Source organism: Spea bombifrons, chromosome 13, assembly GCF_027358695.1.
Source record: "Spea bombifrons isolate aSpeBom1 chromosome 13, aSpeBom1.2.pri, whole genome shotgun sequence".
Classification (NCBI taxonomy): domain Eukaryota; kingdom Metazoa; phylum Chordata; class Amphibia; order Anura; family Pelobatidae; genus Spea; species Spea bombifrons.
This window is the reverse complement of record NC_071099.1, coordinates 29,245,145-29,260,596: the sequence shown is the minus strand read 5'-3', so window position 1 is coordinate 29,260,596 and position 15,452 is coordinate 29,245,145. Positions and strand designations below refer to the sequence as shown.

The 15,452-nt window shown below is 40.0% G+C and overlaps 1 protein-coding gene across 1 annotated transcript; it reads right to left on the bottom strand.

Moving 5' to 3' along the window:
• Window positions 1-1,746: 1,746 nt before the first annotated feature.
• On the bottom strand, window positions 1,747-14,204 carry SAMHD1 (SAM and HD domain containing deoxynucleoside triphosphate triphosphohydrolase 1). Its single transcript, XM_053452832.1, has 16 exons — window positions 13,887-14,204; window positions 12,141-12,207; window positions 11,671-11,743; window positions 9,681-9,841; window positions 9,026-9,141; window positions 8,732-8,802; window positions 7,625-7,783; window positions 6,800-6,903; window positions 6,594-6,702; window positions 6,315-6,406; window positions 4,213-4,328; window positions 3,278-3,417; window positions 2,843-2,938; window positions 2,407-2,511; window positions 2,161-2,298; window positions 1,747-1,881 (listed from the first exon to the last, which is right to left on the bottom strand). The coding sequence occupies exons 1-16, from the start codon at window positions 14,095-14,097 to the stop codon at window positions 1,747-1,749; spliced, it is 1,893 nt and encodes a 630-aa protein (XP_053308807.1). The 5' UTR covers window positions 14,098-14,204.
• Between the last annotated feature and the right edge of the window lie 1,248 nt (window positions 14,205-15,452).

The window sequence follows — 15,452 nt, the reverse complement described above, 5'->3', positions numbered from 1 at the left end:
ATTTCACATTCAAACATAGTACATTTATTATACAAATTCTAAACAGTGTAAAAGACCCCCCTCAACAAATATATATATTTTACAGCTTTTTGTTTACGAATATAGAGTTAAAGAAATGGTGCAATCAAATACAATAAAAAACAACTTTCAAACAATCTTTCAAACATGATTTGACCCTCACGTAACATTGTTTCAATTAAGCAGCTTAAGAAAGGTTAGTTTAAGGAGGAATTATGCAGCTTGCCTGATACAGACATAAGCTATAGGACACATTCACATTTGTCATCTAAAAAAGAAATATATAAAAGCAGCATAAGGCACATTCTAATATCAAGCTAACGAAGTTTAACTCTGCGGGTTAACTTGATCTTCAGAGCAATTTTTTATGGAGCATTATTGGGAAGTACTGACAAAAATCCTTATTAAAATATAATTGGCTAAACGGTGATTAAAAGTCCGGTCGGGAAATGTCTGTTAAAGACACCTTGCTAATAGAGAGGTCATATTTGGACATCAAGGATAAGAAGCTTGGCAGAAATACAGTAAAGAATTATTACAGCCTAATTTGCTAAGGGCAGCTCTGAAACCGAGAGAAGATTCTTTAAATAAGCAGGTCTGGGGTAATAATACTGGAAAACCATAAAAATATTTTAACGGCTTTAAGTTTGTATGCAGAGACATAATTCTTCAACATGTTCTTGCAACAATAAAGTGACAGAATGAGACCTGTGCTGATTTGACAGTCTCCGGGGAAACTGCTTCTGCTTGTCAAGGACTCCATAGACAGAATCTTTTTAACCATGAACTGTAAATGAAACCTATTCCAAAAAATATGGGTTAAAGGGGCTGACATCCCCACTATACAAGAATACTTATTAAAGTACTCTGATTGCTTTAACATGCATTCTTCCAAAACATAAAAAAGCTTAAGTAACACAGAAGCTGCAGCCCTGCTGCAGCAGTGTCCTTCCCCCTTATGGAGCTTTAAGCAGCTGATGAGGGCAGGAAAGTGCTCCCGATGAGAGGAGAGTATCATGTGCAGGGAGATATGTCCAGCCGAACACATCTGCTGCCCGGCATTTAGCTGGGGGTGGGGAACGGGTCAAATGCATTTGGGGAGATTCTGCAGAACCCCCCTTCATGCACTTGCAAAAAGGACCATGCAACTATCATATGCATTAAAGTGCATACGACGGCTCGAGTGTCCCTTTAAAGTAATGGAAGAGGTTAAAAATAGAACATAGAAAGGGTAAAGGTATTTTGTGTTTGGTGAATAATGTACTATGATATACATTGTTCTATGCAGTTTGTAAAAAAATACATATTACCTTAAAGATAACTACAGTAAGAAAATCACTGTGTGTTCACACAGATAACCAGGAGGACACTTTATGAATAATGTGACAAGTGTGTTCAACTATAGATTATACCTATCGCAAATCTACAGCTTCGGAGTTTAAGAAAAATGAAAGGATTCTTAAAACAAATAATAAAACAAAAGACTTCACATGATCCTTCCAGTCTCCGTATACTCCATATGCAATGTCCTCTGCTGTACAATGTAAATAAACATGGTAGGCATGCCATACGAAGTAAATCAGAGGGGGAGACCTCGGAACACAGGGCCAAATTAAAAATGGCCCAATAAAACACTGTTACCATATGGCTAACATGTACAAATTACATGCTTATACTAACAAAATAAACATTTCGTATTTCTAGAAAAAGTACATTTGTAGAAGATTTTTACTTGTCAAACAGTTTGGTTCTGGTTTTAAGCAAGTCTGCCTTTGTTGGCAATCCACTGGCGTCATCCTCTTCATCTCGATCCACCCAGCTTGCTTTTAGTGGAGTCATGTCAGGAGCTATTACATCTCCATCCTGCGGGGATGGAAAGGATTATAAATGGCATCTCAGTATTTTGTAACAGCAATCATATTCTTCTAGGTGTCCGCTAACGAGCTCTGCAAATTATTGTGTATACTATAATTATATATATATATATAATAAATAATAATAATAATAAATATATTATATATATATATATATATATATATATATATATATATATATATATATATATATATATATATATATATATATATATATATATATTACACACATACACCCACATGGTCTACCACATTCTTACGGCTGTACCTGAGGTTTGGAGAAGTCTCTATTCATACACCACTGAACGAAATATCTCTTTGCAGCTTCAAGGCTCCTTTCATCTGTCCTCTTGAAGTAAACACGGATAACCTGCTCTGCAAATTTTTCTGGCAGAAGCTGGGAAACCTTGGGAAAAGCATAAACATATAGAACTTATTACTTACATTTGATTAAAGGAGACGGGAAAAGCAGGTATGGATTATATGCAGCCCAGATGGTTCTGAAGGCGCTCACCTGGTCCTTTCTGATCTTTATTGCTTTCTGTGGGTCAGCTTTGCAGTAAAAGCGCACGTTGTTCATTGGGTTCTGCTCCTTCATTCCGTAATCCATGTGAATTACCTAAATGAGTGCAAATCAAGTATTTATATCATTCAGTGGTGCATAAAACGCATCCATTTTGACAAGTCCTGATATATAAAAGGCCCTGTTACGTTAAATGTACTTTTTTATTTATAATAAAACCTGCAAAAACTCAGAAATGTATATCGAGAAATTTATACCGAGCCAAAATGCCCACTGCCAATCTGTCACTCAAACGGTTAAATAATCTCAATGGTCTTAAAAATTAAGTTTTCACCCCAATAACTTTCAACCCAGTTGTCTATGCTATCAGCTGAGTAAGCCATTAGTATCATGCGCCTGAAACACATCTTCCACGCAGTATACTTACATCTACGATAAAATCTTCGGGGTTAAGTTGGACATCGCTCGTGGACATTTGCGGTATAGAATTTGCCAATTCACTTGGCAACATATCGTACTCGTCCTGTTCCAAAATAAAATAACTTTGGTGAGCTATATTATTCAAATGATAGTGAGGAGGTGCACAAGGACAGGTACAATAAGATAATCTGTTTCTTTCTTTTTTATATATATATATAAAATGTTTAGTCCTAGGTTTAAAAAATAATAATAAAAAAAGATTTAATAAAAAAATAAAAAACACAAGAGACGCCGATAATTCTGGCATAGATCTAGGACAACTATGTTTAATACAGCCTTAAAGGGATGCTTCACCTATTGCTTAGGTGAATGAACTAGAATAAACAGCATTCAGTGTCATGAACGGAAAGGTGTTGCGCAAATCTCTATTATCCATTTTTACCGGTTTTATCCTGATGCTGGAGTTGGGGTGCGTCTGCCCGACGTATTTATACAACTGACGACGTTCAACTTTGCGTAAAATTTCTCTGGCTTCAGAGAGTTTGGGATCACTGGAGTAGAGGATCTGCTGGAAAATGTTATCTGAAAAAGAACAGCGCGGAGGGAAAGAGGAGTTATTCATTATATTTACAGATCTATAAACAATGTCTATGAAAGGTTGTTTTTACATATTAACACTGGCAATATATCAATGTTTATCATTCTGAAAGGTATCTTAACTTCCTCAGGGTATACGTGGTTAACTCTCTCCATTTAGTTATCCTTGCCTTGTTATCTTGTTGATCGTCATTAATAGGTGGGATCAGGACTTAAGAAATAACGTAAGGACAGCAAATTTATTTAGATAATAGCCAATGATCTCAGCTTCCAAAAGGTGATCGTTCAATGGGGAACTCCACCACTTTTTATTACTAACATCAGATTAAAAATATTAATAATTAGATATATTTTTAAAATAATGATTGTATCATTATTTATATTCAATACTAATCAAACTGCACTAAAGATATAATGGAAAAAAAAATTAAACAAACAAAATAGGTTACAGTGATTACATTAATGGCTCATACTGTTAAAGAAAGAAAGATTACAGGAATTGTATATACATGGATTTAAACACTCTCATCGGCAGCATGCTTCATCACCCATGAAGTTCCATGTGGAATACAACCATCATCCTCGATCAACCCTTTTTAAATAATAGCAAGCATGGTGCTAGGAAAAGCAGCCTGGGGTACAGGTAACCATGTCCGGGAGGTATGAATAATCATCCCTTTTAACAGGCAAGCAATGCAGGGAGATGTCTAGGCTCCGGTATGGCTGCCGCCTCTATAAAGCAAACGATGGTTTGTATTCCTGGCATACAGAACAATGTACCTGTTAGCTTGGTATATGCCACCATGTCATCCACACAACCAGAGAGGGTGTAATAATTCCCATCAGAGCCTTCTACTTTGATGTACGGGTCAGCTTTTAGAAAAGCATCAGTAATCCTGTTTATCAAAAAAAGAAAAAAAAAAGAAAATGTAAAAATAAAAAAGGGCAGAATAGAAAAAAAAAAAAAAACAATAATAGTTTTGGTTTAAGGAAACTAAAAGTGATTTAAAACTGTGTTAATTTATAGACACAAACTGGTTTTAGCTGTTTACGCAGGCACTTTGCCAGATTCCCACACCGAGGGAATGCGTTCAGATAAGGGATTTATTGCCCTAGACAGACCTTGTGGATCAGCCAACTAGCGGCAGCGCATTATCTCAGAACGTCTGCAGTTCTTATTTATAGAGAACCAACATAAAATAGCCATATTTAAGCCGTTTGTGACCAACGGATGTGCCGCATTGCTGGGATCGTGACAATAAAATTTATTATTTTTTTAAACACAAGATTAAAAAATGTAAAATAAATGAAAATTGCATAGGAATATAGGCTGGTTTCCAAATAAGGAGAGGTTAAATATATTTAGGGTATTTTCCCCACTTACAATAGCTGTGTATAATTTACTGCATTGGCCCGATTATAGGGCGCCCCTCCCCTAATTTAATTCTTTAATGTGGGGGGGGTGGCCCATAGTCAGGATTATACAGTATATATCTGAAAAACTGTGAATACATGTTATATTTTAACATATCAATATAGTTTAAATAAAAGCTGTACTTGTCCCGAAATATTATACATACTGTATATGCTAAGTAACAGAATGTTGCAGAATCGTGCAATACATTTTTTTATTGGATTAACAGTATTTTGTAACGAAAAGCTTTTGAGAGTCTCCCCTTTATCAGGTCAAAAGCATTTCTGACCAGCAAAGTAAAACACACAGGTTACGTCTCACAAGAACATGTCCTGATGGAGGGCAGATAATAGACAGAGACAGAAAACTTACAAGGGTCATAAATACTCCCCCTTCAGTCCTGTAGACTGCAAAAGATAGGGGGAGAGTGGGAAGGGCGAGACCTTGAGGGTGAGCATGTGAATTAGACAGCCATGAATCAAGGGGACATTAAGTCCTCTATTTTTGCAGCCATAAAAAGTAAAATTTTGGTGTCAAATGTCTTTCTTTTGTGTTTTTTAAATTGCGGTCATGTAGTGACCTATTTGTGTAAAGTGGTGACCACCTGGAGTGCAAGTTATTTTCCTTGTGGTGGTTGATGGAATACCTGTCCAGATTCATCCGTTCATTCATTCATTCATTCATTTTCATTGAAGGAATGTAACACCCCACTTCACACTGGGAGATAATATATATATACATATATATATATATATATATACATATATATATACACACATAAATACATATATATATATATATATATATATATATATATATATAAATATATAATGTGTGTGTTCACTAAATGAGAAAGACATAGCAAAAACACTGAGCCTGTAGTTCTAAAATAACCTTGGTACTTAAGGGGTTAAACATAGACAGGAAACGTGAAGAGCCCTGCTCACTAGCGCATACGGGTGAGAGGTATACGGTCTATTCATTTATAAACTGCAGTAATGTGCCACCCATGATCACACATACAAGGGGAGTTACATTATATATATATATATATATATATATATATATATATATATAGATAGATATTTAAACTCTCTTTTACTTATATATTATTTCAACTCACTTTACATGATAAAAGTCAATCTCGGCCAAGACGACCAAATGGCAAATCCGAGCCATTTCATGGCCATTCAAAGCCATTTGATTCAATGCAGCAAATAGATATTGATTGCCCCACTTTGCACCAGAATAATCCCCACTGTGTCTCAATTAGAATTTAGTCTAAAGAGATGAATGTGAAAAATACAAATATATCAAAATGGACAAAAAAAAAAGCTAAACAAAAACTAATTTCTTTGGGCAAAGTAGTTGTAATTATAATAATACAAATTGGAACCGTTCTAAAGCTATGTGACTACCAAATGTTATTTTGGTCGGTTATTACTACATAATAGTTCCTCTTCCTTACATTGTCTCAATGATGTTGCCAACTTTGTGCTGGTATGCCCTCCGATGAAGACAGTTGCGTGTGTGAAACATGTCATATAGATTTCCAACTTCCTGAAAACAATACAAATTCAATACAATCACCTTTAGAGTGGGGGTTACAGAGTATGGCGCCATTTCACATTAACATAAAGGGTTAAATACTTAATCTACAACAGGGGTATCCTTGACATTGAGTAACTATAGCCAGGGGAGCACGGGCTCTATTATTTTCAAAAACATATTAGAAAGCGCTTTTTACCTTATCCCGGGTGCAGATGTGTTTCTGGTTTTCGACCTCACAAACCCGGGCAAACTTCAGAAACCGCGTGTAATCAAAGTTATTTTGAATACCCAGATGATGACAATCCCTGATTCAATAAAAAAAAAGGATGTATTTAATAACGCAAGACCCGCTGATAACGGGTCGCTTGTGGAAAATGCGCATGAATGTTAAGTTATTTATACCTCGCAAAGTAGTCCCATTTATCCACATCGATGCCGTTTCTTTTGTTGGCGACGATCTCATAAAGGAAGCTTTTCTCTTCGGGTCGACCTTTGTACGGCCACTGCTAAACATAACGCAAAAAAAACAAGATGCATTAAAATGCAGATCCATTAACATCTATTAGGTTTCACGGCTTATAACAAAACGGTCCATTTATTCCGTATAAATAGACCAATTAAATGCATCATAACAAAAAAATATATAATTCCCTATGATCTCATCCTACACCTAGCTTTACTTACTTTTGTTATTATTTAAAGAAATATATGAGTTAACGCAGGTTTTATAAGGGAGTCCCCCCCCCCACGATGGCACATCCTTGCGTTAACCCCTTAAGGACAACGGGCGCTCCCTAAACCCATTGAAAACAATGCATTTTGAGTCCGTACATGTACGGGCTTTGTCAGTAAGGGGTTAAAAAAGGACCGGCTAGTAAGTACTTGGCCTGTTTGCCTTCTCCTCTGTACCCTATAGAGAGCACATATGGACTGCATTATAGGACTAATGCATGTGGCACTATCTATATCCAAGACATTAAATGCAGTAAGATGTTCAAAGAAAATACACACTAGCCACTTAAAACCACTGAAAACAATGAAGACAAACCGTGAAACAACAGAAGGGTGAATCAAAACAAGCCTCTAAAGTTACTTAAAGAAATGGGAGAATACGGACGCCATGATGTCACCAGATTCACAGGTCAGGTTTGAAACAAGGACTACGGATTTTTATTTTCACTTCTCGGTAGAACAGATGCCAAATTAATCCATGTGTAACAGACTCACCGATGCGTTATTTTTCGCGTCTGATGATAAAGGCCCCGCTATTTGCTCTTTTATAAATATCAGGTCCTCCGGCAAACACAGACCGTATTTCTTCATGACGTCCTCTAAGCCGTTGGATTCGACGAGATGATCAAACATTTGCACGGATGCAGATTCATGCTGGAAGTACAAAAAAGAAAATGTAATACTGGCTCCGATGAATGCAGGCTTAACATACATATTTCACTAAAAAGCCCGGTGCTCCAGAAATCATTCAGCAGTTTCTCCTGTTTCTTGGATATCTTACACGAGGCGCCTTGTTAGGGATCATTCTCAACCCCGACGCTACGCAGTTGTCCCCGGAATGGGCCCAGATCACAGAATTTGAAGAATTTTTATACAGGATCTCGTGTAGCATTATACAGAAGTTGGATGGTGACACACATAACATACGAGTTTCTGTGGTCAAAGGGTTAATATTGGATATCCTGCACCCTGAAGGGGGTTGTATTGTGAACATAAAGAAATAGCTTATATGTGTTCTGCTTTCGTTATCCATAACTATTGTGTTCTTACACAACCCCCTTAACACAACAGCAGATGTCGGAGTATGATAGCCATTTCCTTATTTAACACCACATGTTTGAGTCTGATAACGTAATTAACCCCTTGATGACAAAGCCCCGTACATGTACGGGCTCGCAATGCAAAATGGGTTTAAGGACAACCCGTGGTCCTTAAGGGGTTAAACTTAGCCTGTTACCTACTGCAAAAAAAGTTGAAGAATGTATCCCATATATCCAAAAAAAAGCTCTTATATCTTATATATGTATGTTGCTTTTACATTCTAGATCTGGCACGGTCCCATCCTATAAGTGGCAGATGCTTAGCTGGAAACGAACCAGACCTCATTAATAAATATATAATTTATAAAAAAAAAATGTAAATAGCAGCTTCAAAGGTCAAAGTGCACCAGAGTCTCTGCTCATCAACCAAATTATATTAGGAAATATAAATTTAAATTCCATGGCTTTTCAACAGAACATATTAATAGAAAATACAGACCTATAAGATGCTCTATTACATGAATATATACCTTTTTTTAAATAAAAAATAACCGCTACACACCTTGAAATTTCTTTTTGGACAAGCCAGGGGCATGAACCTCCCATCAAACATATGAGAAAATGGCCCGTGACCTACAAGAAATGAAAATACATTCTAACATAAAGATGGCAGACCATAAACCATGAAAACATATGGAAAAAAGTGAAATTTTCTTCTGATTATTAGACTTGCGCTGTGCGCTCCTTTAACTTATTTATCCATTGTATTTTTTTCTGTAGGATCAGCGATCACAAGCAGTATAGAGTTTTTATGAAATTGTACATGAAGAAAAGACGTTAATATACGGATATTTACCCAAGTCGTGGCAGAGGCCAGCGATCTGGACGCAGAGGACGTCTCGCTTGTTTATGTGAAGTTCCGGCTGTCTGTCGTGTAACGCTCGCACCAGGCACCCAGCCAGGTAACCCACGCTGCAAGAGAGCCGAGAGAGCGTTCCCAAGAGGTTCCTACAGCAGACGCCATTAAAATGCGCGGTAACCCTACGTGATTGCCGGGTATTCTACAACTAGGACGGCGACCGCCTTCATGGCATGGCTCCCTCTTTAATTCAACATGTGTGAACATGATCTTTTATACCACAACTTAGCCTGCACGTGGTGCTATCCAAATGATTAACAGAGAACCCTGGCCATGGAAAATGAATAATGCAAACAATAGATTGGCTGGGAACTGCACAAACAATAGAGAACGACCTTTCAGAGTCAGGACGGTAGAAACCAATGTTGGATCAACTTTGTTTTCGGGAGGTGCGTTATATACATTGGCTTTAGCTTTATGGTCTACATCGGAGGGTGAGACAGCACCTAACCTGCGCAACCCCCACCCGTAAGGCAACTTTTCCTAATTTCAAGGAGACAATTGTCTAATTTTCTGGAAGTCCAATAAGATTTCACAACACAGCCAAAAGCTGGTTAGGCGATAGCCGCCTTTAAATATCGAGTTTACTTACCCGATGGAGTGTTCGAATCTGTTGTGAGAGGCTCCTGGAAACACGTAGTAGCTGCCGCCGAGCTGTTTGATGTATCTCAGACGCTGGAACTGGGGGGTGTCGATAATATGGACCAAGAGGGGATGCAGCTCAATGTGGCCGTGTATCGGATCATTGAATACCTGCAAGGACGAGGGGTGGAATAATAAACCTGTATAGATGGAATGATTGCACGCTGTATTCACCAAGCAACCAAATCGTTGTCCCCAAGATTTAGTCCAAGAAGAGAGAGTCCACAGAATTGATCCAGATAGAATTACAGGTCTCAAACATCAGGCTGCACTTACATGTATACAGTGCTGACATTATACACAGCCGCAGGCATTATACACAGCCGCAGGCATTATACACAGCCGCAGGCACACGTGCACCCGATTTGTTTACGGGAACCTGGTGGCAAATCTCTAGAAACGGGACTTGCTCCATAAACTAATTGAATGGCCGCATTGATTGCTCCCCATTTAAAACTTTTCTTTGGAGCTGATCTACATAAAAAAATGATCCAATGTAACACTGACGTCCAGCATTTACAACTGCCAAAAAGGGAGATTTTCCTTTAACGTGAGATGGTAAAGGCTAGGGGCCATTACCGTTTCTAGTAGATTTTATAAAGATAATACATTTCACATAGAACAAGAACAACCCACACAATAAGCATCCATATTATTCAGGGGTATAAGACAGGCGCCAGCAGGGTGGTGGAGATACCGTAGGTGTTCGATGCCTCCTGTACTTTGTTAAATGTCTCTTTTGCCTCCCTGGCCTATTAGTTATGCACCATTGGGGGTTGACAAAATAGCACAGTGTTTAAATGGTTAAAGCACCCCCCCCCCAAAAAAAAGTAGCCGCTAGACACCTAAGCCACAACAGGTTAATTTTGAATGTTTAATTGCTTATCTGCAACCCCCTCCATAATCCCACATGGTCTGGCAGACTCATGTTAGCAACCTTGAGATAAGAACCTCTGGATACGCATCCTGTTACCTTCCAGTATTAACCGCAGATCAGGAACAAGTATTGTCCTACCGCACGTCAGAGAATGAATGAACCCACAATGAAAACGAGGGGCCGCAGATACCGGCTCTGATTTATGTGCAGCCCATGGTAGATTTTATTGGGGTCATCGGGTACCAACCCCTTCTCCCTAACCTTACAGCGTTCCCTATCAAGAATTACATTTTTTAGGAGAAAAGTATCGTTAAAATGATAACAACTGAGAGTTTAATTGTGAGCTTTCAGGACCAAGTTGTTAGGTCCCTTCCTCAGGCATTAATGAAGCTAACACAGAATTTTCCAAATACAAAAGCACAGTTCACACGTTAACAAAAACTTTAAATAAACACAGAGGTATTGGGCCGGACTAGCAAAGATGTAATAGACAGATACAGTTCCGTCAGAGATAATGATCCCATCAGTACTATCCTTCTAACTATACTTTCCTCCTGTTTTTTGACGGCGAACAGGGTACAAAAACATTATTTTTTATCATGCGTGGCTTTCGCATTAATCATAGTGAGGACCAATAATTATTTTTTCTTGTCTTAGACTTAGAGGATGTCGGTGTACAATAAGAAGCTGAGACAGCAAGGCAGCATGTGTGCACCGTCAGCATGGAGGACAAACTACCCGATTCCCACTATAAATCAGGAATCAGTCTGAGAATCCCAACAACAGGTGGGGACAAAACAACAATTTTTTTTAAAAAAAGTGTTTTTGTGATTCTCCAATATCTGTTGAAAAGACAGTTTCATCACTTTTAAGACATGTGACAAGGTTGTCATTCCGGACCCCTGTTACCGCTCGCATGACATTCGAGTGCATTCGGAGGGTTAAAATACATCCGGTTCAGAAGTATGGTCCATTACACAGTAAGTATATCATATACATGAAGATGAAGAGACATACAGTGCAGAAATCAGGGGATAACAACACAAAAGTACCGACAACCCACCTTTATTTTATCAGGAGAGCTCTGGCACAGCGTCCGTATGCACTGCAGAATTTCTAATCTCTCACCCAAAGGCCTGCGTGAAAAAGAAAGAAAACATACAATTTTCACCATCATTTTTACACCATGGCAACACTTTGCTTGTACTTTTTCGCCAGCTATAAAACTATATCATCTGCGATGCTTTTCCTTGCAACTAAGCAGAGCACCATAGGAATTGTAGTCCTCGGCAATGCCAGCAGTTGTTCATCCTTGATCTAGGCAAGAAATCAATTTTTCCGTTCAAACCTAGACTATCTTCTGAAAATAAAAATAATAGAAAGTATAGAAGTATAGAAAGTATATAGTATAGAAAAATGCCATAAGCAGTTATAGGCGCCGATTTGCTGGCTTTTGGGGTAGGATGAGCCCGACTGTCTCTTCTAAAACATAAAATCGACATAAACAATTAGCTAAAACTGCAGAAAGATTACCCAATTTCTAGTTCTTTCAGCTGAGATTCCGTGAGATCTTCCAGTATTTTTCCCTTTATCTTGCTTTCTGGAACAAAGCAAAACGGTGTTTATTTGACAACAATGACTTTTAACACTAGCAGAAAAAAAAAATTTAATTTAAACCTGCAGCCGAGATAATCAAAGCTATAGATAACAACCCAAAAAAGAACCTAACGGGATAGACCTGATAAACGCCCGGCGCTGGGGTGTAACAATCTGCATGACTTCGTCTAGATAAGAAGGGCGACCGGTTTATATGAAAGTGATGAAAGTTCACTTGTTCATAAAGAAACGCATCGGTATTGATTGTTTCGGTGTATTATAGGGGAAAAAACAGCTTTTGTTCATTTAAAAAGTACCATAAAGAGGAGATCTGGAATGAATGGGGAAGGAAGTGTATTTCTGTGCGCTTGTTTGCGGAGCAAAAGGTAACAGTCTCTGCAGGGAGCCCAAACCTTTTGGGGCGACAGCCCATCACGCCGCTTGGCCAGCTCCTGCGCCGTTTTGCTCTTTGCATTCCAGGTGTAGGGGTGATTTCAGATGTTACAGTCATTTATATTTTGCGCCAAGGGTATGACTAATGTCTAGCTAATATGATGTCATAACGCATGACATGATGTCATACAACAAACTTTACTGCAACCTACAGTCCCATAGCGCCATATGCATTATGTTTACCACCGCAGGTCACGTTGTGATGCGTACAGTGTGACCATATGCACCGTCCTCTGTGCCACCGTTTATAGTACAGGCAATCATCACATTCCTTGTACACAGATTTCCCCCGTTGCTCTATAATCACACGCACGGTACAGTCAGACATACAGAGTCAACACGAGGACACTGGTGCCCGTGGCATGGTTGGTGAAGGTGCAAATGAAGTTGTCCACCACGAGCAATGTTGGTGCCGACCCCCCCCCCCCCGGCATCATGTTAAGGGTCCGGGGACAGGAATTACAGCCACTCCGTGACATGTTCACGAGTCAGGTTGCACGCATGGTTGGTTGTTTCTAGACACCGGTCACATGATACACGCTACAGTCCCGCGTTACAGGCAAACTTACCACACAGCTGCTGTGTTTACAGCCAACGGTCGCGTGGTAAGCTGCACATTGAGATGACGGGCACAGTCCCATGCTGCGTTAGCATTTGGCCCATAGAGCTTACAATCAGAGGTGACACACAGACCCAAAGACACAGCGACACAGTCGCCAGCAGCACAATGACAGTATAGTCACATGATACAGTGCCATTGTTTTTAGGCGTACAGACAAATAGGGGTCTATTCACTAAAGGGAGCGTTGCGGGTTTAACTCTTGCATTCAATACTCATTATAGAGGGCCAACTGGTTTGGCCAGCAAAGCCACACAGTGGGGCTGCACACCGTCATGCGTGTTCGTGCCACACAGTGGGGCTGCACACTGTCACGAGTGTTCGTGCCATATCGTGGGGCTGCACACTGTACAGTTATCAAGCCCCGCATTGCATGTTGTCACCCTGTATGCAGGTCACACTGTCCACTAACGTCACGCTGCAAGCACCAGGGCTCTGGACTCCCCTGCCCGCCTTCTTCGTCTCGTGTGGATCTGTGTCACAGACCCCCCCCCCCCACTATCGCGTTACATGTCGTATGATCTGTCACATACATCGCGATCACTCACAACGGCTGCCGCACGCACAGCGCACGCTGACCGGTTTATCGCACACTCAGTGCCGCGTCTTACCTCTGAAGACTCCTTGCCACTTTCCGAAACCTCGGCTGGCCAGGAATAAGCAGACATCCTCCACGTCCCACTCCTTGTAATCACCGGCTGCCGATCCCGACCACGATCTCATTCGCTTTTCGGGGGTCTCGTATACCTCGACCCTTTGCGGTGAGCTGTCGTGCCTCACCCGCTTCATGCCGTTTGTATTATTATAAGTATTTACCTCCATGAGATCAGCGACACAGAAAGAATCGCACGGCACGCAGACCGAGAAAGTAAATCGGCGCCAGTCGCATCGACAACCGGCAAAAGCCCTCTGGCGTCACAGACAACCCCGCCTACAGTTTCTGTGGCGACGGGTATAAGGGTCTCCCATTGCGCATGCGTCAACCTGCTCAACTTTTGGAGGGAAGACGGCGCACTATATGTAGTCATATGTAGAGCAGTCTCGTTGGGCACAGAATGTCGCTAACAGGTGGGTACCTGAGGTAAAAATGACATATTTGGTACCTCTTCGTCTCTTCAGACATTCGCGCCCATTCCCTCAGCTCTGCCGGGGAATATTCCAGTCTTCCCGGTGTCACCTACATCTTTAGCGGCTAACTGCAGTATAATAGACTGCGGGCTTCGCAGACTATCCCTGTTCCTCATTCGGAGGCCCTGATAATCTATTATACTTCAGACTATAGTTTTTGTGAGAGAAAAGAGGGCGCAGACAGGATGAAACCATTTCAAGTGTTTAACTTACTAGAACAGGCGATATCTTGTAATTCTAATTACACAATTAAAGCAATAATTCGACGTGGAGATCCTTTTTTATTTTATTAAAAGCAAATGACTATTTGACCTCAGTGAAAAATGCATTGAAGTTGTAGGCCTTGTGGTTACTTCTGTGAGGGTTATTACTAGCCTAGAATTTACCACATTAGTTGTGTTTCTGAACAGATCCCCTTATCCTGAGAACAGCAAGTTAAAATGGCTGCTCTCCTGGTAAACACATACATTGGGTTTCTAATTATATATATATATATATATAATTTTATTTTTTTTATCTGTAAACAAGGTGTTTTGTAGGATTTGGGACCGTGACACAAACAAATCAAGGACAGAGTGAACAAATTAACTGGTACTTTGGGTAATTATTCTAATATTCCATGCAAACGCACCCTCTGAAGAACCTACATTTCGGTAAACGAGTGGGAAACAATCCCGCTGAATGTTTTAAAAGGAAAGGCATGTAAATTGACCGTAGCCTTGGGGATAGGAGGAGGGCTTCACTGGGTATAGTACGAGTGTAAAGGCACCTGCTGTGAGTAGAAAATGGCTGCCATCCTGTCTGACCACCTCCCTCAGAATATAAAGACTTGTAGCCTGACCTGACAAGACACCTGTTGGTACCCTGTGGGGTTGGCGTGGAAGACCTAAGCAAGTGTAATGGAGTTGGAGCGTGTGTGGGACATCCGAACACAAAACAAGACTAAAATGTCTAGGGCAGGGTTGAGAAGGGGAGAACCCAGGAACCTGCTTCAAATATACGGTAACTTATATGAGACAGCAGCATTAGTTGTTATTTCTGACCCCCTA

Coding starts and splice junctions, on each gene's coding strand:
- SAMHD1 (XM_053452832.1), bottom strand. CDS start 14,097: ATGGAGGTAAATACTTATAATAATACAAACGGCATGAAGCGGGTGAGG. Junction 3,418..4,212: donor GGCATATACCAAGCTAACAG/GTACATTGTTCT, acceptor GTTCTTTTTCAG/ATAACATTTTCCAGCAGATC. Junction 2,512..2,842: donor CCGAAGATTTTATCGTAGAT/GTAAGTATACTG, acceptor GCACTCATTTAG/GTAATTCACATGGATTACGG.